Here is an 11,613-nt window from a genome sequence, read left to right as displayed (position 1 = left end):
ATGTATATTATCAAATGAAATCAAATTTAATAAAAAAGATTTTTTAGGAAAGCATTAGATTGGAGATTGAAGGATTTTTTTTATATTTGCAAACATATTAAAATTATTCGTTTTTTTTGTGTTTTCATAGATAGAGAACCAAATGGACTTTCATTTTGTATATTCTTTCAGCAAAGCAAAGATTGTTTTCCAAAGCATAAAAAATTTGAAAATGCATAACTTTTAGTTTTTGTTGCAATAATTCAATGGAGATTCACAGTGTTTTGTTTGCACACACCCATTAAAACACCTTGCATCTCCATATTAACAATGGGCATTTTGACGGTCATGTAATTCACTCCTGATGATCGCAAATTTATTTTCTTTTTTTCTGTTAGATTATAGTCACTTTAACAGATTCATGACTTCTGCGGGGTTGGGATTTGAACCCGGGTCCTCGGTGTGAGAGGTGTGAATGCTAACCACTACACCGGGACTGACCCCAACAAATTTATTTATATTTACGATCAATGACAAAGGTAAAGCAAATAAAATTGATTAGCCTATGACCATTTTCGGACTGACTGGACTGAAATTAATTGAAAAATGCACTGTTTTTGAATCATTGAAAGATTTTCCAAAGAAAAAATGCACCACTAGAGCTACGCAACTAAATTACAAGCAAAAAATCAATATTGAAATTAAGCGAATTATGTTTAACTGCCTAATACTTTCCATTCTAACCACGACCTGACCTTTGCTGACGTAAATAAATGAGCTAATTTCTGCAGTAATATCTATGCCACCCCATGTGTCACTGAGATCCTTGCTGGCGGCATTCTTCCTTTCGGCAAAAGAACCGCTGCCTTCGCTAGCGAGGAGAACGTATTAAATTGTCTTCCGCGAAGTAACAAATAAAACAAAGAAAGACAATACGTTCGCACCATTACAAGGCTTATTTGGTGTAAGCCACATTGTCTAGCATCAATTCAGTATTTATTATCCTCTCGATTCTTGTATAACCATAGCCAGACTATCGGCGTTTATCTTTCCAGGAGATGACATCACTTGATAAATATTAATCTTTAACGTAAAACCCTTCTCCCATCATCACACGTTTTATGGCCATGTGTTCGGGCGGCGACCAACGCTGCCTGCCACACCTAGCTGCCTTTTTATTATAATATTCGATTTCCGAAGCTCATCCATCCTTTAAGTATTGCCTTAGTGACGTTTTATATAACGGCAATTTCTTGGGAAACTTGGTAATAACCGGGAAATTTATGTCTCAATTCAGCGACTAAGATTACCAACAATCTCAGATACTAAAGGATGTAGTGCAACCGCAAAATTAATTGCATTTTATTCACTTTCTCCTTTGCAGCATAGTTCAACACAGCACGTTACCAGTCCTGATGGCTTTTCCTTTCGCTTCCAATTGTCTGCTTTCAGATTCAGGGACTCATTTTCACGTCAAGGTTGATTTTTTTCCGAAAAATAGTCATTTCTGGCTATTGGCGGCTATCCGGTAGGCAACTTATAAAACCTCTTTAGAAGAAAAACAAAAACAACCTGTCAGGATGAATTCCACAAGCGTGACCTCGAGGCAGGTTCTACTGGTTCTGGCGCTGCTCCTGTGTGTGGTCAAATCAACCTCAGGACGACCGCAAAACGCAATCGACAGCCAGGTAAGTGCCGCCAGTTTGTCTGGGTGCAGTAAGCGAGAGTGTATTTGTGCGATAGTTTGTTTGTAATCAAACAGGATGTACTCAGGGCACGATGGACCAGCAAAAAAAACCGGTAAACTCTGCTGCGGCGCGGCTGAAACGATAAACGGTGAATGATAAAACCAATGCAATGTGTTGTCCTGCAACTTGAGCATCATAAAAAAATCCTAGATCAACGACATAATGACAATATCTCCTTTTCTGTGATCTTTATTACTTGTCACTATGGCATGCTTCCGGCAGAATATCGTTTTCGATTTTCTTGAAAAAAATTGAAGTCTTTCCCCCTGTGTCTCAGCATATTGCATTAGATGGGCCAGATAATGTTAATATATATTTTTGATTAATTGCACACTCACACTTACTAAAAATATACATTTTACTTTTTTGTTAATTTCACCAGTAGCGATACGTAGTGAAACAGCAGTATATATTAATGTTGACAACTATTCAAATTCAATTAAACTAATAAGGTATGTTTCATTACCAACGATGACAACTTTTTAATAATATTTTTAATAATTTGTTTTCTATGTCATGATAACAAGCTAATCTAATTAGCCGCGCAACATTATTTTTCCTCTTTTATGTGAAGGTACCAGGATATAAATACAGAATGGCATCTGACACATTAACCTTATAGTAAGTTTACAGAAAACAAGTTGATTTTGTTTTGCTTCTTAAAATTGAACGCCAACAGGTCATTGATTATAATGTGTAAATCAAGATTTTTCATCGGCCCGCGGGAACAGTGCCAAATATTTATTTTAGTTTGTTACTCTTGATTTATTCGGAAGCGCAGCGTAAAAATAAGTTAAATAAATTCCGAGCCACTTGTTGTTTGATTAGCTACTAGTGCAAAGTTGTCCAAAGCTGTTTGATAAACAATCAATTTCTGCTTCGATGCTCTATTTTAGGATGCCCCCGAGATAAATGTGAACGAGCTGCGAAAATTGTACTCCAACTACAACCCCTACCTGACTAATCAGTTGGATGACTACGGCCTGGACCGGTTACAGCTTCAGCTATTGGCCCAATACGCACAAAACAAGTGAGTTTTGCTTTCTCTAGTTTCGATTTTTAGCCAATTTGTAACCTTACACCTTTTCCCTAGTGCCATTGGCAACGGAGGCGGCTGGGACCAGCTGTACCGGGCACCGGAAATGAAGCGTCAGATCCGGTATCGTCAGTGTTACTTCAACCCGATCTCCTGCTTCAAGAAGTAAACAATTGGTTTGGAGTACCCTTATTCCATTATCGATTGTTGACCCCGTTAGATCTAGTCATATTCCGTCTAAAACCACAAACTGAAAAAATGCTGTTTTCTGTACATCATTATTTATATCAAATAAGCCCCACGAAAAATAAAACAAATGCAAAATTTTGAAGCCAGGTTGCCGCAGAGGATCAACGAAAGACCAACACCTTCAATGTACGATCTTCTCTAGCATGTAAGGAACATTACAAAACAAGCTGTTTAGACACAACAACGTATAAATCCGGAGATTAATTGCCGTTTCTCTTCGAGCACCAGTACTTCTAAGAAGATCTGTTTTCACTGTACAGACATTATTTGTATACTTATACTGGGAATACTGCGAGACAATGCAATTGAATCATTCAACGTCATAAATCAACGTTAAGTAATCTAAACTGTAATAATCTTGAAAAGAGCAAATAAACAACTATTTTTGTTAGCAATCATTCAATAAAATCGATATAATTCCTAGTACCATTAGACTGACAGTAAGTAAATTTTGTTTGAAATGATTTGTCCGCTATTGGTTTTTGAGAAATTTCAAGTCAAATATTCAATTCAGCATGACACAATTGTTCAGAATTAGAATGCCTCCAAGTCGTTGAAGAGTACTGAAAAGACTGTACTACCTCTTACTTCCAGCAGCACAGTGCCCGGGTGACTCTTGCCGTATCAAGAATTCCTCGCTACTGTATTTGGTCCCTGGGCTATGTCGTAATTTCCGTAACCGGGCAGCATCTCTGCGCGTGTTACTAACTAGTATCGTTGCCGATATAAGACAGAGGGCTCACCAAGAATGGCTCGCTTACTCGTCAATCGGATGCTGCTAATCGTTGCCGATGTAGGACAGAGGGCTCACCAAGAATGGCTCGCTTACTCGTCGATCGGGTGACGTCCTTCGTCTCGATTGGACTTTTTGAAGGCCCAAGAGTTGCTGCTAATCGTTGCCGATGTAGGACAGAGGGCTCACCAAGAATGGCTCGCTTACTCGTCGATCGGGTGACGTCCTTCGTCTCGATTGGGCTACTTGAAGGCCCAAGAGGTGCTGCTAATCGTTGCCGATGTAGGACAGAGGGCTCACCAAGAATGGCTCGCTTACTCGTCGATCGGGTGACGTCCTTCGTCTCGATTGGACTTTTTGAAGGCCCAAGAGTTGCTGCTGCTGCTACTGATGTTCTGCTTACCGCTCCCGATGTGTACTTCTCAGCGTCCGACATTCGAATGAGCTCTCTTGCGGCGCGCACGCTTATTTATAGCAAATGACTCTCACGTACTAGTAGAAGGGGCGGGGCGAATATGTACTCTGTCTAATGCAAATTGGCGGACTTCGGACATCAACTTGAGAAATATGTATCATTTTCTTTTTTTTTTTCACGTATAATATTATTTAACTTAGAATTTTATTTAACATTTTATTCATTTAATATTTGATTCATTTCAACATTTAACATTCTTATCCTACAATACTATCCTTGTGTACTCTCTAATCAAAAATACTATACAAAACCATATCGTTAAATCTAGAAGGTTTTCTTAATAAACGCTTGGGTCTATCATTTGCCTCGTGCATGTTTTCTGTTATATCAGGAAACTGTAATTCAGACATTGTTTCGCGACTTTCATTTGATTCTGGATTGTTTTCTTCTTGCATTACAGCGGGACCTTTTTTTTCATCCTGTACGTTTCTACTGTACTGCACGCCTCGGCTACTCTGAACAATAACTTTTGCACCGTCCCTTGCCAGAACGGTATAACGGTCTTCGATGAATGTAGGATCTCCTTTTTGTTTCGAGCTTTGTGCCATCAGTACCTTATCTCCTACTGCAATATCCGAACATTTCGCTCCTCTAACTGCATCTGCATACTTTTTGCTATCTAGCTTCGAGGCAGCATCCTTTTCACGTATATCCGTACGATCTACTGGTTCAGGAGAATACTTTTCCCATAAACATGGAAAGGTTCCTCTGTATCTCCATCCGACGAGTAACTCAAACGGCGTGATTCCGAGACGTGATAGTGGTCGAACTCTGTTGTGCATATGCAAGTATTTTTCCAATGCTAGTTTCAGGTTTATATTGTCAAGTTTCGCGGCAGCAAAAGCTTCTTTCAACCCTTTATTTTGCCGTTCTACCGCACCGTTGGATTGAGCACTTAATGGGATCGATTTTCTAATTTTTACACCACGGTTTTCCCAAGTTTTGACAAAATTTTCACTTTGGAATGGCGGACCATTGTCACTGTGAATTATGAGCGGATAACCCCAAACTTCGAAAATTCTTCCTAACGCTGCATTAACACAATCCGCATCTATGTTCTTCATCTCAATTACATGAAGATACCTAGAGTAGGTATCTACTATAACCAAGAATTCTCCCGATCCGAAACCTTTGAACGAAAAAAAATCCACTTGTAAAATTTCCCACGGTCCTTCCGGTAATTCACGATTTGTTAATGGAATGGGTGGGTTTCTTCTCGATAATCTGAAACAAGTCTCACAGCCTTCTACAAAATTTTCAACTTGTTTGGCCATTCCTGGCCACCAGAAATAGTTTCTTAGGATTTTCTTCATGGAACCTATGCCCATATGTCCATGGTGTGCTGAACTAAGTGCTCTTTCTCGAAGAGCGTAGGGCAGAATAACTCGGTCTCTAGCGAAGATTAATGCTCCAAATATTCTCAGATTCTTTGATTCTGATTCGAATCTCCTCAAAGATTTATCCCATTTGCCACTCTTAATTGCTGATCTCACTAATATCAGCTCAGTATCCTTCTCAGCCTCTATCTCGATATCATCCCACGTGATTTCCATTGTATCAGTGTCCAGCAAATACAATAAATGTTTTTCTTCAGCGTCATCGAACGGCATAGGGGATTGAGATTCCTTCACTAACCGAGATAAGGCATCAGCGACATTGGCTTCTCCTGAAATGGTAGCAACTTTGAAGCAATATGGCTGCAACCGCAACGCCCAAGCCTCAGCTCTCGATACCGCTCTTTTATCAATTCGGTGTAAGCCGCCGAAAATAAAAGCATTCGATTCGGCGTCCGTCCGGATTGTAAAGTTAATGTTTAAAAGATACACCGAAAAGCGTTCAACACCCCAAACCATTGCCAGTGCTTCCTTTTGAGTTTGAGGATATTTCTTCTCCGCAAGTGTTAAAGCTTTTGATGCACATGATATAATCCGAGGTTTCGACGTATGGTCATATTGAACGAGGATCGCTCCTAACCCGTAAGGTGAGGCATCTACGAATAAGTCTGTTTTATCGTCTCGGTTGAAATAACCCAGAGTCTTGATGAATCTCCCTGCATCATTCTTCAGGTTATTGAACTCGTCTTCTAGGTCAGGATTCCAATAGAATTCTTTTGAATTTGCCAATTCTCTCAAATAGCGAGTTTTATCCGCACGCTGAGGAACGAATCGTTCTATAAACGTGATCAAACCAAGAAAACTCTTTACTTCTCCTTGTATTTCTGGTTTGCGAAAGTTCTTTATCGCTCCAATTTTTTCGTCATCTACTTGCCATCCTTTAGTTGATAATGTAAAACCCAAAAATTTTGTTTGTTGCTGCGCGAAACTGCATTTGTCATAATTTATTCGTACGTTGTGTTCTTCGAGCCTTTTCATGACGTTTTGCAGGTTATGATCATGCTCTTCTCTTGTTCGCCCATATACTAAGATATCATCCAGATAATTGACGGTTCCATCACATCCCGAGAGTACTACTGTTTGCATGACCTCCTGAAATATGTCAGGGGCGTTTGTTAGACCAAATGGCAACCGGCAACATCTATAAAGTCCATCTCCAGCGAAAAAATTCGTAAGATGTCTCGATTTTTCATCTAGCACTATGTGGAAAAATGCACTGGTTAGGTCTATCGTGGAGAAGTATGCAGCGCCATGCAATTCCATCAGAATGGATTGAAAAGTTGGCATTTTGAAAGGAGTTTGTAACCTTTGCGGTTTAATAATAACAATTATACGCAAAGTTACAAATGATATTTTGGCAAGTTGAACTATAGGGAAATTTACAGGTTTTTTATAGCACCAGAACACTTCTCAACATTACAACATTTACAAATAACCCCCAATTCTTCCCATGAATACAACGGTCAGCGCGGTCAGCACGGTCAACATCTCTCTTGGCTTAATTTGAAATGGCGCGTAACGGATTCAAAAATTCAAACTCACAGACATGGCTTTAAAGCTGACTGAGAGACGTCATATCGTGCTCATTTTGTCTGAAGTCGCCGTGAAGACGTTACAAAAATTCCGGCAAGTTAAAGTGTACTCTTAGTGAAAAAAGAAAGGCTGTGAAGTAAAATCTTAAGATTCAGCAAAGTGGTAAAATTTATTTAAGGCAAATTGTTAAGGTGAGGTTCATGTCAAAGATTCATATTGTTTCTCAGAATGAAGGGAGAGGATTCCCAACCGACGCCAGACTGACTAAGCACCAAGGACCGACGCTCAAACCACTAGTTAGGTCGTTAGGCTTGGCGGGTGTGTGTCACGTTAGCGTGAATGCATACTTATTTTGAAGCCAAGACGCAAACGTGAGATGCTGCATTAAAACAATAATTTATTCCGTCCGGTTTTTGGTTCGACGCAAAACACTAAGCCACAAAATCAAGACGAAGTACCCAATTCAAAAGAAAAACTCATAATATGCCATGAGAGTTGACCAACATAGTACAAATACACGACATAAATTCCATGCTGTATCATATAGCACCAACCGACGCTGAGGTTGTTTGTTTAAAGGCCAAGCTTGGTTCGGAGGCCGGGGGCCTCAAACATTTCTGTGCTCGACCACCGAGGGATACACCTTAGGACACACTTACACACACACACACACACACACACACACACACACACACACACACACACACACACACACACACACACACACACACACACACACACACACACACACACACACACACACACACACACACACACACACACACACACACACACACACACACACACACACACACACACACACACACACACACACACACACACACACACACACACACACACACACACACACACACACACACACACACACACACACACACACACACACACACACACACACACACACACACACACACACACACACACACACACACACACACACACACACACACACACACACACACACACACACACACACACACACACACACACACACACACACACACACACACACAGGATGGTAAATGGTTGAATAATGCGCTCCAGAACTATCACGAAGTTCCACAGCCTCTTATTTAGCAACTCCTATCTCTACCTCCTCGTGGTACCATCCGGGATACGCTCCTTAGTGGAAATCGGACAACCGGTGGAAACTAGAGTCGTATGCGGACAGAGAAGGGGACACTCATGCGAAGGCTGAGTGTAAACTCTCCGCCTGCAAATGACGGATCTCGGTAGAAGCATGTTCGATGAACCTGAAAATACCGAGAACCTGAGCAGAGGGTCCAAAGCCCCCAAAGGAGGATGGTTTTAATAGCTATTATCCATGGCTAAAAGTAAAAACATGAATGGATAAACCCCTAATCCAAGGTGTCATGCGACCCGTGCCGAGGGATGAATGGTGGGGGGGGTTCTATAAATACTCAGCCTCAAACGGAGCCTGTGGAGTACCAGAGCGCCCTCCACAGTAATCAGCCCTTACCGCATCATGAGGGGCTCTGATGTGGCGGACTTTTCTTTCCCCTCAACTCGTGGGATTCTTATGGAAGACAAAATCAAAAATATAACAAGTGTGGATACGGTGGAAAACCCGTTCGCTAGAGGAGGCATCCAGCGTTCTCCACCAAGGGTGGAGAAGGATGCAACTAGGAGCGCTAGTGTGGGTGGCAAAGGCAGCGGTATGCCTACCACGCCGGACACAGCGATGAACGGCCCAGCGCTTATCAGGGCGATGGAGAAAAATAGAGATGCTGTACCTAAAGTGGTAGCAGCGTCACAGCAGCTCGAGGTAATAATCGAGTTCACGTCAGGTCGCGGAAATTTCTCCAAGGACCTGAAGCAGAGCTTGCTCATGCTTCGGAGAACCTTGAATGCAGCGACCAAAACGCACAACGACCTCGTGGCGCGTGCAGGAGAGGCTAAGAAGGTGACCGTGAAGGCGTCGAAGGCAGTACAAACGGACGCTTGCCCGTTGACGGAGTGTCGTAACGCGGCCCAGGAGGCTACGGAAGGCGCTACCAGCAGCGGTAAGGCATCCGCCAAGCGCCCGAGACAGTCCCCGGGGGATAGCACCCCTGGCGGACCGAAAAAACGCCTGATCGGTAAAAGCCCTCAGGCTAGCGGGTTGGCAGAGCTAACCGATGAACCAGCGGGAAGCTCCAAGACAGGTGGCCCGTGGACCGAGGTTAGGGCCAAGAGAAAAGGCGGAGGAGGCTCCAGTAAAAAAACTGCTCCACCTAAACCGGCAAGAAAGCGAGCGAAGAAGGGCGACGCTCTTATCCTGAAAACCGACGGGTCGAAATACTCGGAGGTTCTGAAGGCCATGAGAGGAGACGCCCTACTCAAGGATCTGGGCGCGGACGTACGGAGCATCCGCCGCTCACGCACGGGCGATATGATCCTCGAGTTAAAGAAGGACGCCACAAAGAAGAGTTCCGCATACAAGCCAATAGCGGAAGGAGTGCTCGGGGACGGAGTGAAGGTACGTGCTCTCACACCAGAAGTGACTCTCCAGCTTAAGAACCTGGACGAGATCACCGAAGTGCGTGAGGTCGTACAAGCTCTCAAAGAGCAAAGTGGAGTGGTGGTGGCAACCGAGGCGGTTCGCCTACGCAAGGGTCCGGCCGGGACCCAGGTAGCCACCATACGACTTCCGCTGATTGACGGAAACAAAGCCCTGAAAGCTGCTAGGCTAAAAGTGGGGTGGTCGGTATGCCCACTGAGCGTGTCCAAGCAGTCGGAAGCTTGCTTCCGGTGTTTCGAGCACGGACATAAAGCTTGGAACTGCAAGGGGCCAGATAGGAGCCAGTTGTGCAGGAGATGTGGCAGTGCTGGCCATAAAGCAAAGGACTGCGCGGAGCCTCCTAAGTGCCTGATCTGCACCGGTAAACGGGACGCAAAGCACGTAACGGGAGGTCCAAGGTGCCCGGCCGGTGCGCCGGCGACTAAGCCACGTTCATAGTGCAAGTGACACAACTCAACCTGAACCACTGCAGCACAGCTCAGCAGCTGTTACACCAAGCAGTTTCTGAGTCAGCAATGGACATTGCCATAGTCTCGGATCCATATCGCGTCCCTGCCGGAAACGGCAACTGGGTCTCGGATAGGTCTGCGACGGCGGCTATATGGACAACAAGCAGGTTCCCGGTTCAGGAGGTTGTGTCAACTGCAGACGAGGGATTTGCGGTTGCCAAAGTGGGTGGAGTGTTCTACTGCAGTTGTTATGCTCCGCCGAGTTGGTCTATCGAGCAGTTTACGCGGATGGTAGACCGAGTATCAGTTGTGCTGACTGGTTTAAGGCCGGTGGTTGTGGCGGGCGACTTTAACGCTTGGGCGGTAGAGTGGGGAAGTCGTCGCACGAACCATAGGGGTCGGATTCTGCTTGAAGCTCTGGCAAAGCTTAACGTAGATCTGGCCAACGTCGGCAACACAAGTACCTTCAGTAGGAACGGTGCGGAGTCTATCATCGACGTGACTTTCGGCAGTCCTGGTCTGATAGGAGACTGGCGGGTAGATAATGGCTACACTCACAGTGACCACCAGGCGGTCCGCTATGGTGTCGGTCAGATAACGAGGCGGCAGGCGGCGAGTAGGGCCAACACTCCAACCACCCGTGGATGGAAGACATCATACTTCGATCCCGAAGTATTTGTGGAAGCGATCCGGAGAGAGTGCGGTGATCGCGGTATGCCCGATCCGAACGCTGATCATTTGGTTGAGGTACTGTCGCGAGCATGTGACGCTACCATGCCTAGGAAAGGTCGTCCTAGGTATGGCAGGTCACCGGCTTACTGGTGGACAGATGAAATTGCGGAACTCCGCGGAGCGTGCTTTCGTGCGAGGAGAATTATGCAAAGAGCTCGTTCGGATGAAAGCAGGGCTGAATGTCGAGTAGCACTCGTTGCTGCACGCGCAGCGCTTAAGAGCGGGATAAAAGCTAGTAAACGAGACTGCTTTGAAAGGTTATGTGCTAGTGCCAATGCGAACCCGTGGGGTGATGCCTACAGAGTCGTAATGGCAAAGAACAAGGGTGTGATGGCGCCCGCTGAGCAATCGCCAGAGATGCTGGAGCGGATCATCGAGGGCCTCTTTCCGCGCCACGAGCCAAGGCCCTGGCCCCAGGCCGCTGAGTCGTCCCACGGCCGACGTTCCAGTATCTCAGACCATAGCGTAGGATGGTCGGCCTCCCAGCCGAACATCCAAAGTAACGTGGGCGACGGCGGTTTGGAGGTCGGGGAGGAAGTGACGGTTACGAACGAGGAACTCATTGATATCGCTAAATCCCTAAAGGTGAGCAAGGCACCGGGGCCAGACGGTATCCCGAATATGGCCATTAAAGCGGCTATTTTAGAGGCTCCCGAATTATTCGGGGCAGTAATGAATAGATGCCTGGAAGCTGGCCACTTCCCGGACAGATGGAAGCGACAGAACCTGGTCCTATTGCCGAA

General features: G+C 44.7%; 1 protein-coding gene across 1 annotated transcript; it reads left to right on the top strand.

Moving 5' to 3' along the window:
* Positions 1 to 1,559: 1,559 nt before the first annotated feature.
* LOC128743862 (uncharacterized) lies at positions 1,560 to 2,932 on the top strand. The gene is made up of 3 exons (XM_053840544.1): positions 1,560 to 1,667; positions 2,624 to 2,757; positions 2,821 to 2,932. Exons 1-3 carry the CDS (start codon positions 1,560 to 1,562, stop codon positions 2,930 to 2,932), a joined length of 354 nt encoding a protein of 117 aa, XP_053696519.1.
* The last annotated feature ends 8,681 nt before the right edge of the window (positions 2,933 to 11,613 follow it).

Source organism: Sabethes cyaneus, chromosome 3 (genome assembly GCF_943734655.1).
Source record: "Sabethes cyaneus chromosome 3, idSabCyanKW18_F2, whole genome shotgun sequence".
In the NCBI taxonomy this organism is placed as follows: Eukaryota; Metazoa; Arthropoda; class Insecta; order Diptera; family Culicidae; genus Sabethes; species Sabethes cyaneus.
The sequence above is the reverse complement of the archived record's forward strand: the minus strand, read 5'-3'. Positions and strand labels throughout refer to the sequence as shown.

Excerpts from the sequence above, each read along its gene's own strand:
- LOC128743862 (XM_053840544.1), top strand. The coding sequence starts at position 1,560 with ATGAATTCCACAAGCGTGACCTCGAGGCAGGTTCTACTGGTTCTGGCG. Across the intron at positions 1,668-2,623 it reads AAAACGCAATCGACAGCCAG|GATGCCCCCGAGATAAATGT; the intron begins GTAAGTGCCGCC and ends GCTCTATTTTAG. Across the intron at positions 2,758-2,820 it reads GCCCAATACGCACAAAACAA|TGCCATTGGCAACGGAGGCG; the intron begins GTGAGTTTTGCT and ends CCTTTTCCCTAG.